General features: G+C 40.1%; 1 protein-coding gene across 2 annotated transcripts in view; it reads right to left on the bottom strand.

The window, feature by feature from the left end:
* The window catches only part of Lyrm4 (LYR motif containing 4), a 115,369-nt gene that overhangs the window by 69,441 nt on the left and 23,558 nt on the right, over positions 1-22,370 (bottom strand). For both annotated transcript variants that reach the window (XM_059263166.1, XM_059263167.1), the window contains exon 2: positions 17,951-18,071. In XM_059263166.1, the coding sequence (XP_059119149.1) occupies positions 17,951-18,071 (121 nt within the window). The remainder of the gene's footprint in view (positions 1-17,950; positions 18,072-22,370) is intronic.

The raw sequence follows: 22,370 nt of genomic DNA, 5'->3' as shown, positions 1-22,370 counted from the left end.
AAGACTTCTGCTTCTATCTTTTGTCCTCACCCCAAGGAGTTTAGTCTTCATGTGGTGATGAGTACAGAGACTAACCAAAGCCCACAGGCATGATTTAAGGCACTCAGGAACTGGGTCTCTAGTTGACTTAGTCAGGGCTCACGGAAAAGAAAATCAATCAAATGTACTGAATTGCAATGTTTGTCCTTTTCTTTGCTGTATAAACCAGAGGTTCCTTGTGCCCTCCAATTCTACATCACATCTTCTATTTGCTGCTGAGTCAAAACCTCTTCTATACTTAATGTCTAATTCTGCAGCCTGAAGAGGTAAACATTGTTTGTATTCATCTCTGGTCAGTGAAAACAGCAGTAGCATCTGGCAATTCAATAAATGATAGTTATTATAGTAAGTGAGGTTGTCCTTCCTAAAGGGGCTGCGCACCAATACAATAATTCTGAGATTCTATTTGGCAAAAAAAAAAAAAAAAAATCTGGAGAATAAAGTTATTATTAACTAATTCTGATGTGTCATACAGAATCTCCTATTTACAGTACCACATCAATCTCATTTATCTACTGTACTCTTCTCCCTCTTCTTAGATCCAGGAAATAAGTATTGGTGTAGAGGTGGTCATTTCTCATCTTTTGGGGACAGGGCTAAAGTAACCAAAAGGAGGACACAGACTGTGACAGCTAACCAGGCCGTTGAATCTAGCTCCTGCTAGAATCCACTATGTACCACAGGGACTGCTGTCAGTGGTAGTGCTCTGTATACTGAACAACTGCTGAGAGAGTAGACCTCAGACGCACGGATCACTCAGATACATGCAATAAGGCTGAAAAGTGATAGGCATGGTAGCTAGATTGATAAAATCATCTTACAACACATATAAAGCAATGTATCACACTCCACACTGAAAACATACAATTTATATCTGTTAATTATAAATAAGGATCAAAGGTTGTATCTTTTTCTTGTGCTTCAAAACTTCTGTGTAAGGGACTATGGGGCAATCTTTCCATTTTTCTATCTTTCAAATTACTTTCATTAAAGACATTTTTATATGTTTTCTTTTACTGAGGAAATAGGGACTGAACCTAAGTCTTCTACATGCTAGGAAAGCATTCTACTAGTGAGTTACATACCCTTAAACATACTAAACATAGCTATCCACAATTGTCTACATTGTAGATGCTGTGTCATAACAAATAAATCAAAAGTAGAAATCAAAAGTAAGGTACAGATAGTGTGCACTGAGATCTCACAATAAAGAACTTTACTACAATCAGGCAGTCACCCTCACAAGAACTTTTTTATTTTTCCAAGGAAAAAAGTATTCTTTTTTTGTCCTTGGAAGGTAATAGTTCCTAAATACTGGGTGCTCAGATGGAACCTATAACAGCCATGTGTCCACAAGGTTAGAATTCTCTGTGGAAATGCTATTAAAAATAATACAAACACAAAAAGGATTTGTTCACACTTAATACAGATAAATTGTATTAACATTTCAATAGACTAATTTAAGCCTTTGGTATTTAGAAAATGGATCCTATTCTCTACAGAAAATAAAAACAGGGTACAATGAGCTCCAAGTTCCTGCTTCTGGATTGAGGACGAGTAAACTGGTTTGCTGGCAGATCCTGCTTTCTAATGTTCACTTATACACTACAAACTCTTCCTGAGTAACTACTGCATGCAGATCAGGTATTGTTCTGGGTTCTGAATGTAAAGAATTGCTTCTTAATAAAAATTATAAGGTAATTCCAGAAATTGGTAAATAAATAAAATTTACTGAATATAACCCATGAATATAACACTACAGAACACTGGAGCTGTGCAAGTCTGGACAAGTCCTCACCCACACCTCTAACTGAACTTTGAACTTCCTTTGAGCCTCCTTAGTCCCTTGTTGCTGACAACACGTGTTGAAAACTATGTGGTAGGGAGTTTGTATTCAAACCATAATAGTATGAAAAGATCAATAAAGGCACCAATCCCTTTAATTCTGACATGCATGATTCTTGTATCTTAGCCATTAGGAACCATGAAGGTCTATAATACTACACATGGTAGCTGGGACAAAGCAAAGAGCCACTTATTAAATTCTGTTGATTATTTATTGTTTTTTAAAGATTTATTTATTTATTATGTATACAGTGTTCTGTCTGCATATACATCTGCAGGTCAGAAGAGGGCACCAGATCTCATTATGGATGGTTGTGAGCCACCATGTGGCTGCTGGGAATTGAACTCATGACCTCTGGAAGAGCAGCCAGTGCTCTTAACCTCTGAGTCATCTCTCCAGCCCAATTCTGTTAATTACTATGACTTTCTTTTTTATGATAGTTTTTCTTTTATTGAAAGTAGATTTTTTTTCACACAATATAGTCTGATTAAATATATTCTGATTATGGTTCCCCCACCCCTAACTCTTCCCAGTTCCTCCCTTATTCTTCTCCCATCTAGATCCACATCCTTTCTGTCTCTTCTTAGAAAACAAACAAATACTTAAGGAATAATAATAAAATAAGCCAAACAAACAAATCAGAATAGGATAAAACAAATATAAGAGAAAGAGCCAAAGAAAAAGCACAAGAAACACATTTGCACACAGAGAAATGTCATAAAAATACAAAACTGGAAGCCATAAATATATACACAAAGGACTGGTAAGATTAAAAAAAATTGCCCTGTCACAGCATTATGAGACAACCCCCAAAGATGCCACTGAGTTTATTTTGTGTTGGCTATTGACTGCTGGGCATGGGGCCTACCCTTATGAGTTACCTGCAATATCTGTTATGAACAATTAAAAAGCCAGAAAAGGAAAAACAAAGATAGTTAAGTCACCTGTGAAAACATGCCAACACATGCTTTTACCCCTGCTATCCCCAAACATAAGTCAACAACAAAAGTTGATCTGATCCAAAGAATTCCTTTACTGGTATAGCAAAGTAGATTAATATGGACATCTCTATTTAATAAATGAACAAAGAACATTTATGGAACTCTTTCAAGTTTCTCCTGTGATTTAATGACTCAACCAGATGAGTTCAGTCTCATGCTTTCTAATTTGCCTTAACCCCACACAAAGAAATTATCTTTTCCTCACGTTAATTTTTTTTATAGGATGTTGCTAGAATCGAGTCTGAGTTTACTCTGGAATAATAAAGTATTACACTAAGCATGTAGAATAGACAGTATTGCTGTCTCTGTAAATTCCTTAGTGGGCTCAAAGCATTTGAGGCTTAAAATTTTGTTTTTAAAACACAATTTGGCTTGAGCAAGGAGGCTAAACTTAAAAAAAAAAAGCTGCGATTAAAAATGCTTTCTTTATATACAGATAAGTTTTAGCTCAATATAACTCTACCTTAGAAAAAAACCTATACAGAAGAAAATTTATGTGGTATTCTATAGTAGTATTTGTTCTAAAGGTTTTAATGAGGAAAAAATTGAATATGATGGCTCTAATAGGCTATGATACGGAAAATGTAATGGGATGCTATGTATGTGATTAAAATCATCTCTATCAAATGCAGCAACACACAAACACACATACTCAGGATATAATGCAACTGTCTTTTATGTGACGTACAACACTGAATTCTAGGAACCAGAATCTTAAACAGATCTTCCCTCTGATATCTGGGAAGCATTTTGGCTTACAGACTCTTTCCTGGGACAGTACATTTAGACATCTCTGTTCTATGTCTGTTGTCCAGAAATGAGTACTTGGAAAGACAAGTGCAGACAACTCATGTTACAGAGTGTGTGTTTTAGGGGCAAGGTGGAAGAACAGTACTTGTTTCAGAGACCTCAAAAGCATGATCTCCGCCCTCACGAAATTCACTGGTAACGTGTCTCTACTGAAAGAAGAACAAGTGTTGCCAACCTAGTTCCCACCGTGTTCCTGTGTCTTAGTTATCATGGTCTCTTAAGTGGAAAGAATGTAGCAGTGGTTTGAATTACCAGTCTAAGATTCTTTTTTTTTGTTTTTGTTTTTTTTTTGTTTTTTTTTTGTTTTTTGTTTTTCGAGACAGGGTTTCTCTGTGTAGCTTTGCGCCTCTCCTGGAACTCACTTGGTAGCCCAGGCTGGCCTCGAACTCACAGAGATTCGCCTGGCTCTGCCTCCCGAGTGCTGGGATTAAAGGCGTGCGCCACCACCGCCTGGCTACTAGTCTAAGATTCTATAATCAGTTTTCCAAATTATAAATAAACTGAATTAGAGTAAGTGGTTTGATGCAACTCTGGTAAGGGAAATAGCAGTCCAGTGTGTAATGTGAAAACTGCCATTACCCTACACTACCCAACACAGAGCACAAATAGGCAGCAAATGATTATAAGAGGCAAGGGACTCACTGTATCCTCAGCATTACAAATGATGCCGCACAATCAATTACCAATAGAAAACATCTCAAGTCTTCTCTTTAGAAATGACAATCTGACAGATGCCAATTGTAATATATATATATATATATATTTTTTACCAACAGAGCAAGAAAAGCTCCTAACAGCCTCATAACTAGTTAATTAGAATTAAATCTATTGTTCAGAGCTGCAGAATGTTTTAAACCAAGTGAGTCTAAGGAAGCTTCAGAGGCAGTGTGTGTGGTGTTGGGGAGTTTTCAGATCCTAATCTTGAAAAGCAAAAGTTCTAAACCTGAGCCCATTTCTTTAAGAACCCCCAGTAAGGTATGCAAAACATCACCTCTTCATACACGTGTAGCTATTTCTGAGGAAAGTGCAATGATTTATTCTATATAAGGTATTATATTAAAAAGTTGCCTCATATACTTAAAGAATATGGTAATCACACAGTCCAGTCCTTTTAATGATATACATTTGTCCTACAAAAGCTATCAGGGACATACACGAAGATATTTATGGCAGTATTATAATTAGAAAAAAATCAGAAACTAAGTAAATATTCAACATTTGAGGGATAAACAAATCATGGGAATCTAAAAAATAAAATACTGGAAACCATTAAAAAAGGAAATTGAGTCATATGAAAAATGTTCACCTTATGTTAGATAAACATAGCTGTGGTAAGCCCAGCACGCAGGTTATCTTCACACAGGGATTTAGGGGGGAATTAGTTCTTGTTCTGGGCATGTTAGTGCTGCAAGCAGGTTCAGTGGTATCGTAGGCAGCTCAGGGAAGCAAAGTCCTCTTGACACAGACTGACCTTCAGCCCCTGAGAAGGAACAGTGGAACACCAACTCCTAGGTCAGGCTTCAGAATGGGTCACATCATGAGTCTGTTCAACCATGAATGAGGAGTAAAACAGGCTGAGGAATGCAACTGATTCTAAGTCAGGAGTTATTCTTGTTAAAAGTGGGCCCACTTTGCTATGCAGAAGATGGCGATAAGAGAATGAGAAACATCACCATTTTGGAGGCACTAATGTAAGAACCGACTCAGACATGGTACATTAATGAAAAAGCACTGGATGAAAAGCCGTTGGGGATTTATTTATTAAAAATAAAAAGATTAGTAATTACAGAGAAACAGGATTTTTACAATGGAAATATCTGGTTAAATCCATTCTTACAAATGACCAAGTGTGAAGCAATAATAGTACAAAGGACATTATAAGTTTCCTGATATAAAGCAATGGGAAGAACAGCATATTACCTATGCAGTTTTCTTGACAAGGGTCTAATTTTGAGTGTGTCACTAGAGAACAACCTGACAAACTCAGATAGGAGAACATTCTGGGCTACCTATGTCTGTGTCCTGAACGCTGATAAAAGATTGCAGAAGAATTCCATGTTAAGACTAAAGAGACATGACTACAAAAGGCAATGCTCAACTCTTGCACGGGCTCTCGATTAGAACTGAGCCTTATGTCCTCAACAGCAACGCCGATTGATCTGATACCTGAATGACCTCTTGGATTTGGTTAAGCTTGTCTTAAAGGATCACAAGTCTACTCTGATGGGCCCAATTTGAACCCAGTTCTGTAAAGTCACTGACTCTGGGCAAGCCATTTAAGCAAACAGGGCCCGCTTAGCTTCCTCCCCATCTGACACTCTAGTTTACTCCCTCAGCAGAGTTCCTCACTCTCAGGGGAGATACATTTGCATTCATCAGGGCAAGAGACTGAACTTCGTGGAATGAACTGTGGTGCTCTGGAAACAGTTATTTAAATTGGCATGACTGGATCTTTAACTTATAGCCCTTTGGCAACATGGGTTCAGTTTTCTGTCTTGCTGCACAGTTCCTTTCACATGCAAAATATTCCTCAGAAAACAACTTACAACACACCAAATATTGGCAGGAATCTAAAGCCCTAATGTCTGAAGTTATCTGTACATATGATTTATTGTAGACATTTCACTGTTATAACCTGGTAATTAGGAAATATTGATAAATGCAAACATATTATTGATGTCAATTAAAAAAGCACAAGATTGACGAGCTTCCCAAAGAGCTCTGACAGCGGCAGTTAGAGAGTAAAGCCCATCAATACACATCTAGTCACCACCAATGCAGAGAAATTAGGCTGCCAGGAAACAATGCTTTCACATTAAAAACGAGATTATTCAAACAGATAAGCAGGGAGTCAAGAGTAAGCTCTATCAGAACTTCAACTGCAGACCTGCTCAGAGAAAACCAGCACACACTAGGGATTCAGGATAAAGCAGGCAAGGAAACTGGAGTGAAGAGAACTAAAGATGAAGTTACAAAAAGGAGATTTAGTCAATGTTACCAGTTAGATAGAATAAGTAGGATTCAAAATCTAACTGGACTAGCAATAAGGAGGTCTATGTCTTTGTAGTAGCAGTTGAATTTGTACAGGGAAGCAGGTAGCTTTCCGAAAACCATATATACATATCGATTGATACGTTCTAAAACTCCATGAAGCAGTATAAAAAGGTACTGTCTTGTCCATCTGAGAAGAACGTCCTGTTTCATCAGTACCAGGGAAGGGCTACATGAGACTGAAAAGCAGGATTCTCATCTAGTACTGCAAGGTGAGTCATGCCATGGGATTTCCCAATAACCCCAATCACATTTTCTCTTTTAAGCACTGTAAAGTTAGCAATGGGCTTTAATTTCAGAGTGGAGTTTAGATACCAAGAAGGTCAGGGCCAAGGTTATGTTGTACCCTGTGTCCCATTTTAGCCTTCCTTAGATGTCTCAAAGTCAACCTAAGTCAAAACCATGTTTGTTGTAATAAAGGTATACATTATTCTATACATCATGCCACCTCATACATAGAAGGGTATAAACTACAATATAAACTATAGGTATTAATGAGTGCTTATTTATAATGTGGCAAAATCAGAATCCTTGAACACTGCTGATGACAATACGCAGTGATGTAGACACTCTAGAGAATAGCATGGCAGTTCGTCACAGAGTAAAATTCTGAATAGTCCACTCTTAGGTATTTACTGAAAAGAAATGCAAGTATATGGTCGGAAATAGCTTCTGGAAACTTGTACAAAATGTTTAAGAGAAAAAAAGGAGCAACAAAATGTTCACTGATAACTGAAGAGTGACTAAATTTACAGAAGTGTATTCACACAGTGGAGTCCGACCAGCAACAAAGTGGAATGAAGTAATGAAAGATGCTACAACATAGATTGACCCTGAAAATGTATTATGTGAAAGTCACAAGCATAAACTCCAGGCAAAGCCCTGGTTGGCTTTGCTTTTCCCTCCCTCTTTCCCTCTCTCCCTCTGTCCCTCCCTCTCTTCTCCTTTTTATTTTGTCAACAAACTAGAGTTATCTGTGAAGAGGAATCTCAAGTGAGAAAAAAGTCTGCATCAGACTGCCTGTAGGAAAGTATGTAAGACATTTTCTTGGTTGATGAACCACAGTCCATTCACAGATGTGCAAGACGGAAAAACTACAACTTCTATGTAGAAAAGAATACTCTCTCATCAGACTTAAAGTTCTCCCTGGGATGAATGCTCCAATCTTGAAGACATGTCTCCACTATTCTTCTGAAATTAAATTTACTCTACTAGGCTGTTAATACTGTCTTGTGGGCTGTCAAGATGGCTCAGCAGATGAAGGTGCCTACCACCAAGCTGGGTATCTTAAGTTAGATTCCAAGACCCATATGATAGGAGAGAAGTGACTCTCTCAAGTTGCCCTCTTGATCTTCCTATGCATGCTGTGGCATATATAGATAGATGCAAAATAAATCAATAAAAATCTAATAAAAAGAACACTATCTCATAATATCACCCTCAATTCCAAAGAATGTCATAAGAAATGTGTACTTTATCCTACTGAGCAAAAACGCACAGAGATTCTTAGTTACAGTGAGTTTATTTAAACTCTAAAGCTTAAACAGAGCCTGAACTTCTGTAAAAGTGTCAAAGGATAAAGAAACCCTGGAATATAAGGTTTAGTTTGGATGTCTAGAAATCAAGGATGATATCACATCAAAGCAACTTGCTTATTGCCTAGTTATTTGGAAAGTAGTGCTAACAAGATGACTCCAGGCAGGCAGGGTCCCTTCTAGGCTTAGTGAGAGATATCAGTTTCCCAACAGTGGCTGTACTCCCCACTCTCCTGAAGAGCTTCCAAAATGCTGATGCTTCAGTTTCACTCTTAGAAGTTCAAATGCAACTGCTCCAGAATGACAAGGTTATTGGGATTTGTCAGAGTATCACACATGACTCTAATGTCAAGGCTGGGAACTGTCAGTGCAAGGTGAAGAGTCCTGTCTTTGAAGTTCTCATTAAAGACCAGATAGCCTTGGTCTTCTCACAAAGACAGCACAAAACAGAAAGTTAAACTAAATGTCAAGCATCCTGTAGCATATTACAGTAAGACATTATGAGGTTAAGATTAATTTTTTCTCTTTCTTTTGGAAGAAATGTACTAGAGTTGTTTGGAGATGTTTATTTTTTTCTTTTTCCTAATGTCATAAAGTGTTTTAGAGTGAAACATTCTACTTATGTAAGAGATAAAATATCTGAGAAGAGGAGGCATTTGATATAGAATGTGCTAGTCTTCAGTTAGCTTCTTGTTTCCATCATGGAAAAACAGGAGCATGAAGAAGCCCAAGCCCTAGTCCCATATGCCTAACAGGCCCTGGGAGTGCAAATGCATGGGAGAGATTCACGTTCTTTCATGTTTGGAAAAAAAAAAAAATCTTCAGATTCTCTAAGACTTGGACTATGTTTAAGTCTTCAGTTGCTATCAGCAAGAATGTGAACTGACTCACCCATGCAACAAACTCTCAGTCTAGTGTACTCTACCCTACTAAGTAGCACATGAAAATTTCAGTTAGAATTTCTTTTATTTAAATCTCTAAAAACCTGAACAGAGTCTGAATCACTATAAAAGCATAAAAGGATAAAAACATCGCTGAAACAAAGGTTTAAGTTTGGAGATCCAGAGATTTTGTATGGTTGTCCCATGATCAAGACAAGCTACCCACTGCCTAGTCCTCTGGAAAGTAGGACTTGCATTTACCTTAATTGGGTCACTTCATTGGTCAGACATGATCCTCTTGGTAGCCTTTTGTTCAGCTCTGGATCTTGCCTGGCTTACCTCTTTCATTTATTTATTTCTCCAGAGAGAATCATCTTTCTCATACCATTGGGAGTGAGTGACCTTCTGAGCACTTCTGAGCATTCCAAGTACTTGAAGTAGGTGCATCTAATTTCTTCTGTCCTCCCAAGGCCCAAGGACATAGAGAAGTGTAGCACGAATCTTAAAAGTTCTTATTAATAAAATCAAACCTGAGGCTAGTTATTGGGGTGAATGCTGGAAGATCAGAGAAGCAGAACAAGCCACAGCTATCTCACCTTGCCAATTCCTCAGCTGATCCTGTTTCCTCAGACTGATGCCTCTGAGTCCTCATCCAAATGAATCTCAGCTGAACTGCTGCTCGAAAGCCTGAAAGCTTAACCAGCCAAATGCTTCTAGTTTCACGTCTTCAAGCCTTATATATCTTTCTGCTTTCTGCCATTACTCCCTGGGATTAAAGGCTCACTTTCTGGGATTAAAGGTGTGAGTCACCATGCCTGGCTGTTTCCAATGTGGCCTTGAACTCACAGAGATCCAGAGGGATTTCTGCCTCTAGAATGCTAGGATTAAAGGCATGTGCTACCACTGCCTATCCTCTATTTAATATTGTGGCTGCTCTGTTTTGTGACCCCAGATAAGTTTATTAGCATGCACAATATTTTGGGGAACACAATACCACCACAGAGAAGGAACAGTGAAAAGTCATAGGGCTTTGGGTACCTCCCTCAAAGTGTGACTCTTGGTGTTATGGGTTTATTTACGCAAGATTATGAAAGTATATTGGACCCTATGTTTGTATAAAATTCTATTAAAATGGAATTAAAAGTTCTGAAATGTATATTAGTGATTGAGTTTGCCCAATATGTACCGTTCCAATACAGCACAGTACAGCACAACAGTATAGAACAACAAAACCCGGGCTGGAAAGATGGCTCAGAGGTTAAGAGCACTGGCTGCTCTTCCAGAGGTCCTGAGTTCAATTCCCAGCAACCACATGGTGGCTCACAACCATCTGTAATGAGATCTGGTGCCCTCTTCTGGCTTGCAGGCATACATGCAGGCAGAACATTGTATAAATAATAAATAAAAATCTTAAAAAAAAAAAAAGATTTACAGATGGGGGGAAAAAAAAAAAAAGAACAACAAAACCCTTAAAGCAACTGAATGATCCTACTTTGAGCTACTATGTATGGAATGGTGACAGAAGCCTCAGCTTAAATCTTGGTCTTGACCTTTACTGATATATAGCTCAAGTGCTTTCTCTCTGAGATGATTTCCAAACCTGTTCGTCTACCTGTAAAATGGCAAGGTCCTACAGGAAGGGTCACCATAGGTGAAATGTACAATGCCCGTAGGACTGGCACATGGGGAGAGAGAACCTCTCTATCTCTGTAGTCCCTGAACAGCTATAACCAGATTTCAACTTTAAGGGCTCTCATTCAGCTTCTGCTTGGTAAATTTCAATAAAAAACTAATCAAGTCTATGTAAACAAAGCACCTAGGAAAAGCATCACTTAGTGTATCTTCCTGTATTTTCAGGCATGTATGAGTTCACAAAATACTGTCCTTCTTCTGTAAAGGTGAGTGAATTAAAGGTGATGGTCTGTGTGTTTGTCATCTGTACCCTATGGAGCTACAGGGCCATGAACTGAGAGGAAATGGTCACATCTTCAGCCAGAGTGGGATGGAAAATGAGTGTGAGTTAGTTATGGTGGCACTATTCACTAGTCAACAGCTTTGCTGTTTCCAGAGGATGTTGATACATATTTTAGCCCTAGTTCAGTTGATATTATTGGGAGGCCTGCTCTTTTCTGAAGGGAAACAGAAGAACAGTGGATCTAAGGCAGGGAAAAAGGGAGGACAAGAGGAGGGAAGGAAGGGAGGCTGCAGCTGGGATATATTGTATGAAAAAATAAATTATTCTTATTTTTTTTAAAGAGAAGGCCACCTAAAGTGTGAGTCTTCCTGAGGGCTGGCTTAGAAGTGAGAATGGTATGGATGTGTGGGTCCCTTTCTCCTTAGTCACCTTTCCTCTTAGACATCAGGATAACTATGCCTGTTTCATAAGGCTTTATGAGAAGCCAAGACAATGTACCCCAAGAGCTGTGTGGTGTCTGTGCATAGAGTGGCACAAGGAAGCACCGCAGACACACCCCACCACCATCTTTCAACACGACCCTGTCACTCCATGGATGAAGCAAAGTGGTAGACAAGCACCTTGCTCCAGATCCTAAAGTACATGACTCAGCTGAGATTCCTATGAGTCTGCTATAGTCACCACTGACTACTGCTTTCAGGATACACCTACACAAGGACAGTCCTTCATGGAACACCAGGAAACATGGCTCTGGTGACTACATGGGAGGCAGATGGATGGACATTATTATAAAAATCCCCTAGTAAAATTCCTGCCCAAGTCTTCGAGACACAGTACCAGCACATGCATCCATATAGAGTTCTATGTGGAATGTGCTAAAGAATTACCACTGCACAAGAAAGCAGGCTTCTTCTAGATTGGAAAGGCAATCTTGTTTTACATATGACCACTTTGGAGGAATCTTGCATACAGGCAACCTGCAATCAGATGAGAAGCATGTCCTTTGCAGGAATGCTGAATGGGAAGACCATTGTCTCAGACTTCAGGCTTAACCAGAAATTCCTACAGAAAGCAGGGAGGCAGAAAATTAGTCTAAATTCTCACTGAAGAGATATTTTTATAGCTTTAGAGCAGCTATATATTGAACAAACGGGGGGAAAAAAGGAATGTTCTATATAGGGCAAGCTATAAAACTAAACAACCCTATTGCTCTGTTTTCTTAAACTTCAACAGGGGACTGAGGAATATTTCATTCATACGTAAAGCTCCATATATCCAAAAGACACAGGTTTCATTTTGGGTGCAATTCTGGTCACTGTATATAAATTCATGCTGCATTTGTGAGGCTATTTATTGAAGTCCAAGAGAGAGTGTGGCCATCTCCTCTGCTGCTGACTGTTTTATTATCACTTTTTAAGTGAAGATCGATCCTTGGAGCTAATCTCAGTTGATCTATCTAGGCATAGGGGAAAGTGTTGCCAGGGTAGGATTAAAAAAAAAAAAAAGATTTTTATTTTACATGGATGGATGTTTTTCCTGTATTTATGTCTGTACTGTGTGCATGCCTGGTGCCCACACGGGCCAGAAGGGGGCATCAGATTCCCTGGCACTGGAGTTAACATATGTTGTGAACATCTATGCAGGTGCTGGAAATGACCCCTGTTAGCATGACATAGGTAGAAAAGAACTCAAGCTTCCTTCACATTGCTTTCATGCAGAAGTGTTAAGGTTCTTAGGACTGAGGTGAACATTTCTGAAACCATGGGATGATTTTTTAGATGAATTCATTTTTCTAAGTTTCAAGCAGAGGTGCCGTCAGTCAAGACTTGGCTGGAAATTCCTGAAATCATGATCGTATTCATGTGTCCAAATGAATATTATCAATATAGACCCTTAAGCCTGGCTTACTGCTCATCTCTGTGTCCACTCCCAACAGTCTCTTCTTCTGTCTTGCCCAGATATAGAATAAAGGTCATAACTTTAATTCACAATACTTAGAAACTATTTCCTCTTTGGTGAACACATGCTCTCCATGATTGCCACAGTAAAAAAGGCCCCAAGTGCTAGAGATGCTGGAGTTATTTTGCCACCCAGAGTAGCAAGGGCTAGTACAAGGCAAGTAATATCCCATACCAAGGTACTCCACATTATGTTCCCATAAAAGAAGAAGGGGCAGCTAGGTGTGGTGGCACACACCTATAATTCTAACATCTGGGAGTCTGAAGCTAGCCTGGGCTATATAGTGAGACGCTGTCTAAAAAACGAACAACAAAAGCAAGAAAACCCACCAATGAGTGTGGCAAACTGCAGACTATAATCAATAGGGATGATTAAGTGATAGCAATGGCAAGTAATGCCTTATAAGTAGTACCAGAAGGAATTCTGGAATCCCTTTAGCACGGAAAGACCCAAGACAGAATCTGGCTGACTTTCTTGCTCCTTGCCTGAAGTAGAAATTGTGGGCAATTCTTTGCTGCCCAGGCTTCCTAGGATCTCCTCACTCTGGCCCATCCACAGTCCACTTTCACTGCCTGGCCCTATCTGGTGCATACCCTAAATCTCACCCAACATTTCTAACCTTCCCTAAAACCAAACAGGGAAGGCAGGTTTAGCGAGGCTTACTCCAGAACTTGCTTTTGGTAGAGAAGCCAATATGTACTGCTTGGCCCAGTGTGTCTTTCCAGTGTCATCTTATATGGCTAGAATGGTAGTTTAGCAGAAGGTGGAGGAATGTATTTGCTGGCCCTGAGATACGATACAGTGCATATAGCTAAGAGATTTGAGACTGGCACACCAGACCACAATTTTCAGGGAGCATGCTGGCCCAAGAATGTTAAGGACAAAACAAGTAGAGGTGGGGCCATAATTATGGAGAAGCAAGAGGCTGACTTGTTCACCATGAAAGAAAAATAATTCTCATTTCTTAATGAAAAGAGAATGATCCTTACAGCTGTGTGGAGGTTAAGAAGTGCTGGTGCTGCCTTGAATCCCTTAGGGTTGCCACAATGAAGATTCAATATCCTACACATGAAGAGTGTGGAGGAAGAGGGAATGACCTGAGAAGAGGCTGAGCTAGGTAAGTGATATGCTTATCGTTCTTGGAACAAAAAGGCAATATGACTTTTATCTACTAGGTTCTACTGACTCAAGAGCTAATAATGCCCTTGAATTTCTTAGCTTGCTAAAGACTGAAAAGATATGAGCTCACATTTGGCCCTTTGTCCTTGGAAAAAACAAGGTTCAGCTGTCCTGGAACCTTCGTTTTTGTTTGGGAGAATTCTTTAACAATTGCAAAATCTTACTGGGCTTTGGTGGCCTCATAACCCCCAGGATGACTGAGGTGACAGGAAGTTGTCACAAGAAGGGTGACTAGCAAGTAGGGTAGCAGGTTACATCATATAAGGTGGGGGAATTTCAGCTTTGGTGCTGCCTTTAGAATCAGTGTATCTGACAGCTGGGCTGGTGTCCTGGCTTCTGTTTCCAAGAACTGGGAGGAAGTGTGACTGAATTGGTAGACACCCTGTGGGTGTCTGAGGTCCACCAGCTCCAGTAGTAGGGCTTGATAGGAAAACGACCACAGTTCATGAGCTCTCTCCCATCCTTCCACAATTCAGGCTTTCTAAAAGTAAGTTCTAGGTGTCTTGGGTTCCAAGTTGAAAACATCACCATTTTGATAGCACAGATCCTTTGCCTGAGGTAATCTTGGGACAAACTGCACATTTTCATTTAGTTAACAAACACTGGAAGTCAGTTCTATGTGAGCCTGTTCTTTACATGGTAGGTAAGAATAGACATACTTAGGTAGTGGTGGTGTGCGCCTTTAATCCCAGCACTCAGGAGGCAGAGCCAGCCTGGTCTACAGAGTGAGATCTAGGACAGGCACCAAAATTACACAGAGAAACTCTGTCTCCAAAAACCAAAAACCAAAAACCAAACCAAACCAAACCAAACCAAACCAAAACAAAAAAACCAAAAAAGAATGGACATACTTGCCATGCACTACTATCATTTCAGGGGCTTTTCATATATTAATTACCTTATTTGATGCTTGCTACAACGCCACTATCCCCACTTGTATTTGCCACCAGGCACTGAGGGGTTCAGTCATACACATGGTAGGCCAAGTCTGGACTTAAAGCAGATAGGCTCTTGTGGAAGCAGTGACTATGACACAGGTCAGATCCTGTCCTCATGGGGTGAGACAAAACAGATAAGGCTCTGAGTACTAATATTTAAGGTATTGATAAGTGCTCTGAGGAATAAGGAGAAATAGCTGTTTTAAACAGCGTGGTTAAAGAGGAAAACCATACCTTGGGGGTCTGGCTGGATTCCTCTGGGAAGAGGGGGTGAAGGCTGGTTGTGCACCAGGACTAGCAATGGTGTGAACAGTGAAGGTGATGGGGATGACAGCAGTGAAGGGCCTCTGAGGATCTCTTGAGAATTTCATGTTTTATTGTCAAGCTGCTTCTTTGAAGCCTCTGGGGGAATTCAGCAGGACAGTGACTCAATCTGATCCTTTCTTCAGAAAAAGACCGCTCTAATGTGTGAATAGAACCCAGGGGACACACTAAAGAAACTGAGACAGCAGTGACAATGGCTAATGCACAGACAGTGTGACAATCTAGTTTCCTCTCTTACTTTAGGCCTTTGCTGTAAGGCCAGCTTATGACAACTTGTAGCAAGTTGGCTCAGCGAATACTCTACTGTGGTGAATGTGGCACTTGGATACAGGAAGATTTGACATGAAAGGGAAGTAAACAGAATTAGCTGCTTGCTCAGGTATAACTGGCTAAGTTTTCCAGTGCAGTGAGTATGATGCCTTAGTCAGGCCTCTCTAAGATGGGAACATGTGGCTCTACTAGGTTACCATGGAAACCTTGGAAGAAGGCAGTGTGCATCTTTCAGGAGGAAGGTTAAGTCACCAGGCTGTCCTGAGGTGGGCATCACCACGTTGCTCACAGTCCATTTTTCCTGATGTCCCAGCCTGTTCTCAGTGTAAATTTACTGGTAATGTTGACTGAGCCATAGTCTGTCTAGTCTTTTTATATTTTGGTTTGTTTTCTCTTTGCAGTTTTGGGGCTAGAACTAAAGAGCTCTGCCCACATTTGGCAAGTGTTCTACTGTTAAGCCATGACCCCAGCCTTGGCTTACCTTTTGAGAATAGTTTTAGCATTTCACACCAAGAGGTAATACAGACAAAGATTAGACATGAGAAATGGTGGCAGAGATTACTTATAGGTCCCCTTTCCAATGTAGTTTGTGTTCTGATCATGCTTGCCAATTTCTGCACAAAGTGCCAAAGACCCGAATCATTGTGCATTTATATAATATACAGACTCAAGCTGCTTATCTTCCGAAATTCTACCACTAGAGGATCCCATGAAATGATCCAATCACCAGAGACTGGAAAGTGCCATATGTATCTGTAGTTCACTAGAGTTTTCCAAGTGACATATGTATCTGTAGTTCTCACCTATATATGTAAATGTGCAGACTGGGCCTTTTCCTGGTGACCTTATTATTTTTTCAAGCCTTTAGCTGTCGATCATTTCCTAGGCACATCCAAATGTGGCTCGATTATTCTGACTAGACAAGTGCGGGACTCAGAGGATTATCAGAGTTTAATGCTATTCTTTTTTTTTTGATTTTTTTGAGACAGAGTTTCTCTGTATAGTTTTTGGTGCCTGTCCTGGATCTTGCTCTGTAGACCAGGCTGGCCTCAAACTCACAGAGATCCACCAGGCTCTGCCTCCCAAGTGCTGGGATTAAAGGCGTGCGCCGCCGCCGCCGCCGCCGCCGCCGCCGCCGCCGCCGCCACCACCACCACCCGGCTTGATGCTACTCTTGAAGAGAGTGCTCCATTATGTAGGCAACAGAAACAGGTTTAATCTTGACACAAAAGGCAAATCTCGTTTTTTAAATATCATTTTTTTTTTTTGTTTAAATTCTATTTTGAGACAATTGTGAAAAGAGCCAGGGAAATACTGAATCAGAGGCAATGTTGGCCAAGCAGGACTCTCCTAAGTAGGGGGCTCACAAATCCCGTTCCAGAATACAACAGAACTTTGGAAATGTACCCCCTCCACACTGCATAAACAAATTTGCAGTAAGAGGTAAAAACAGAAATGGAGCTGTGCCAATTTGAAGAAAAGTGAAATGGGAAGTTTAGGGCAGAAAGCCAATCAATAGAAGACTACATCAGTCTTTGACACTTCAATTACTTCAGAAGACGGACATTTCACACTACCACACTAGTCAGGAGACCATGCTTCCATGTGTGAGAGACTCGCCTTACAAAGCTCTAGAACAAGAAGCCTGAGTCAGGGTGACTCCTGACACTGAGCACGATGAAATCAGAAAGACCTCTCGGGGGCCACTGCAGGTCAGCATGTCAACAGATGTGCTCTGTACCCTATATCTGTAAACACACCTTCCACATGGTAACATAGGTCATGCTTATAGCCCATTCTATTCACCTTAAATTCTGGTGAGAAAAACGAGAAAAAGGAGGATATATTTGTGCTTTGATATAAGTCACGTAGCCATGTACATCTTAAAGACACTTGGATTAAAAAGCAGTTCCCCCCGCTCCCAGTTTCTCACACTAAAGGCATCAACTTTAGTAAAACAGGAGAGCTCTGTTTCCCAGATGAACCAGGCCCTGGAAGTCCTGGAAAGCTGGTATTCTCCTGTAGGATGTCCTTGAATCTGGTGATAGGATAGTTCATCCTGGCATGTCTGCACTAGAAAAGAGGACAGTGCCTTACCATCCTGCGGTGGAAATCACAAACACCAAAGCGGTGATGTCCAATCAGGGAATGTCAAAGCTGAAGATGCACAATGAAAAGCAGTCTGTCACCAACACATCTTACCTGTCTACGGATTATTTCAAGGTCTCTTTTGGCTTTATTCACCAGGGCTTGAATTTCTACAGGATTCTTTACATTCTTATTTTCTCGGAAGGCATCTCTTATCCTCCTGACAGCATACATTCTAATGAATTCAGAGAAAAAAAGAGAAGATGTCAGCAGGTATAAGGTTCTGCTTTTGAATGAATTTAAAGCTTTTTTTTTTTTTTTTTCTCTAGAATTAACTGTAAAATATTCTCCTACAGATAACCCAATTTGATCTTTGCTTGTCTGTTCTAGGATGGCTAAGCAAGCAGATTTAGGAAAATAAGTCTATCCCAAACAAGTTACATACAAATGGCAAATTGCTGCTAAAATGCTCCTTAGATCACTGGCTCTTTGGAGTTACGCATGTCTGGCTTCCCTCCATTAACATAGATAACTGAACCTTTACTGTGCAGAGACAATCACGAATTCTGAGGACAAATGATGCATTTCATATGCATCTACAAGGACAGTGATCAGCCTTCTAATTCCTGCTCATTAGATGACAGCTGGGTAAGCAGGCCCATGGCCATCTCTGGTGTACTTTTATGACAGTGTCTCTGTTCCTTACCACACCAACTTTCTCCTCCAAAGCACCTACTTTTTTATGCATAAGGAAAATAGAAAAGGCATAAAATATTTTAATTCTGCTTTTCTTTTTGAGACAGGGTTTTGCTATGTAGGCCTGGCTGGCCTAGAACTTGCAATCCTCCTCAGGAATGTTGAGATTATATGCATGTATCACCATTCTTTGCTTAATTCTAATAAATTTTCTTTTTTTGGGGTGTGTGTGTGTGTGTTCACAACAGGGTTTCTCCATGTAGTCCTAGCTGTCTTGGAACTTGCTCTGTAGACCTGGCTGGCCGCAAACTCAGAGATCCACCTGCCTCTGCCTCCCGAGAGCTGGGATTAAAGTCATGCGCCATTACTGCCTAGCTTAATTCTAATATTTCAATCCACATGTAACAAGGTGGATTTGTAACAAGACTGATTTCCAGGTGTCATGTTTTTCTTGTGGCTGGTGCTCTAAATCAGGCAAAGCATGTGCTTGACTACTGAGCTCTGCCTGCATCCCTCATCCATTGCTTTAATTCTTCATTCACAATTCATCACAAGCTTGTGTAAGAACACCACAGCCTATAGTAGCCATCAATACCTTATTTTTTTTCCCCCAGAACAGGTAACTGGTTCAGAATACCTAAAAGAAAAAGTGCTGTGGGAGGACCCTTCTGTACGTTATGAATGTATGTTGCTCTCACTGGTTGATAATAAAAGCTGATTTGGTTTATAGCCAGGCAGAATAAGGCTGGGTAGGGAAATCCAAATGGAGATACAAGGAGAAGGGCAGAGTTTGGAGAGATGAAAGTCAGGTGCCCAAGGAGCAAGATGCCAAAGGACCAGTAAGCCATGGGCCATATGGTAATGCATAGATTAATAGAAATGGATTAATTTAAATGTAAGAAATAATTAGTAATAAGCCTGAGCCATCAGCCAAACATTTATAATTAATATAAGCCTCTGTGTGATAATTTGGGAAGCGGCTGCGGGACGGGGCAGGACAGAGAAAAGCTTCCGTTTATTAAAAAAAGAGCACTACACAGAATGGAAATAAATGTAATTTTTTTCCCCAAAGTTTAAGAAAATAGGAGAGTTGCTCAAGGTGCTCTATAATTTATATCAATTAAGCTCAAGGTTGAGCTTAGAATATTTGGCTCTATACTTTTTTTTTTTTTTTTTTTTTTTTTTTTTTTTTTAAATCTCCTCAGCTTTCCAAGGCCTTACCTAAGGAAATTTAGCTCTATATCTCAGAATTCAACATGTCAAAAGCCAGCTGGTGAGATGGCTCAGTGGGTAAAGGTATTTGCCATTCAAGTCTGGCAATCTGAGTTTGAGTCCTGGAATTCACATAAAAGTGGAAAGAGAGAACCAATTCCACAATGTTGCCCTCTGACCTCCATACATGCACTGTGGAATTTGTGAGCCACCTTCCTCAATACCACACACACACACACACACACACACACAGTCAAAAATCTCAGCTCTACACCTAGACACACCTTTGAAACGACAACATGATGGTATCCTTCTCTTGTTTGTTTCTAAGAAAAGATACTTCACTGGCTCAGAACCACAGAGATGTTTTTGCAGGGGCAATTTCTTTTCCAGTAATGTGCCTAAACTTCAAATGACCAGTTTGGGGACGGTCAACACAATCTAGATAGCCCCTCACTTTGTAGGAGGACTAACCACTAACCACCAGTTATTTTAATCCTGCCTCATTCTGTTTTTTTTTTTTTTTTTTTTTTGTGGTTTTTCGAGACAGGGTTTCTCTGTGTAGCTTTGCGCCCTTCCTGGAACTCGCTTTGGAGACCAGGCTGGCCTTGAACTCACAGAGATCCGCCTGGCTCTGCCTCCCGAGTGCTGGGATTAAAGGAGTGCGCCACCACCGCCCAGCCCTCATTCTGTTTTTACCCCTTCCTCCTTTTTCATTTATTTTTTGTAATGTAAAAAATTACCACAAGTTTTAGACGAGTGTAGTGGTGCATACCTTTAATACCAGCACTTAGGACGCTAAGGCCAAAGTAAGTTAGTAAAAAATACATAAGAAAAAAAATAGCCCCAGAATAAGGCAAAGGAACACAACACGAATACTGAGGGTGAACAAACCAAATTGCTTAGGAAATTAATTATAATGAAAGGGAATGTCCCAGAGTTGAGTGTAAAAACCTGACAAGACTCACCAAGATTTAACAACTAGGGGATAATGCTAAGACATTTACTTCAACCCCCAACTCCAAGGTTGGAGAAAACAATACATTTAAAGGAGAAAGAACTCAAAGTAGATGATAGTGAATGGGACACAGAGATGTGCTCAGATGCGCATTTTTAACCCCTAAAGAGAAAGGCTGCTGCTCCTCACGTGACAGTCCAAAAGGCTAAAGCATTAACAGTCGGGGCACAATATCATGAGGTGTAGAGCACCTGATGTGCCTTTTCTTATTCAAACCCCACACATTGTCACTCAGAGAGATTTGACTCAGTGTGTGGCAGCACTGGGCTCTGAACTCAGGTGATTATCTTTCAATCCTAAGTCATGCCACCTGAGGTTAATAAACTACCCACTATTTGATATGTGCCTGGCTAAGTCAAGCCAAGCTGTTACTCATTTGAAAGGCTTTACAAAAACATTCTGGCATGGAAAAGCTTAAAAAGGTCATCTTCACTCTCAACACTGTCAAGTGCTCCTACAAACAGTTCAAGTGTTGAGCCTGTCCTACAAAGACAAGTGGCTGAGAGCCTTAGAGGGAAAGAGCTGTTGATATAGCACCACAAGTAAGTGAAATAACTGAGTTTAATTGTTTCAAAAGGAAGCAATGACAACTGAAGGGTTGTAGAGTGAGGTGGTTAAATTACCACAAGAAAATACACTTTGGGGACCAATGCAAAATTTCTGAGTTCTGGTGTAGCTGTGAATAAATTCTACTCTATTTCTCAGTTCAGAATTCTCTCATTGTTTTCCACTGTCTGGAGATCAGGGTCAAATTGTTTATTAAAAGACTCTGGGACACTCTTTCAGTCCTTCTAGCACCTTCTATATGGACCATTCACCAGCCATGTGGGAAGGCATGCCTTTTCATCAGTTTTTTGTTTGAAGCTAGCTAGCTCTGTGTATACGAAGTGTTCTTTTGCTGGAGGTTTTTTTTTTGGGTGGGGGGCAAACTCCACTCATTTCTAAAGACCTAAGTTACAAACAGATATGATAGGGGATTAATATCCTACTTGAATAAACACCATGTATTAAGCCAACCAAAAGACAAAGACCACAGTAAATCAATGAGTAAAAGCATGGAACAATACTGTACAGGTGAGTACACAGAGACTGAATTTACAGAGACAGAGCTATATGAATGGCCAGCCCCAGGCATCATCCAAGAAATACACACTCAAACAAAGCACCACTTTTCTGGTCTTCAGTTAACAACATATTTAGAAAAAGTCAAGGAACTAGTCACTCTGGTGGGAATATCAGCTAGTACTGCAGCATAATAATGGGTAATAACTCAAATTTAACCTGCAAAATCCACCTTTGCGGACCTGTCCCATGGAAGTAACCTGGAAGAAGTTATATGCATAATGTTCATTACAGATATGTATGCATTACAAATAGAAAAAAATACATGTTCAACACAGTAGAAGTGGCTACATAAACTAAGACACAATGCTTTTGAGAGAAATATTTTCAAAAGAAGTCACAGGTCTAAAAGTGTGAAGTGAAAATTCGCTCCTTTCTATTCTGGCCCTTTAGGCAAGCAGCTTTTTATCTGCAATCAATGATCAGTTTCTTATAATCTTCCCAGAGGTCCAAGATCCTAGACACACTACAAACACTTGGACAACA

The sequence above is a fragment of the Peromyscus eremicus genome, chromosome 5, assembly GCF_949786415.1.
Source record: "Peromyscus eremicus chromosome 5, PerEre_H2_v1, whole genome shotgun sequence".
Taxonomy (NCBI): Eukaryota; Metazoa; Chordata; class Mammalia; order Rodentia; family Cricetidae; genus Peromyscus; species Peromyscus eremicus.
Note: the sequence above shows the minus strand (reverse complement) of the source record. Positions and strands in the feature narration are given on the sequence as shown.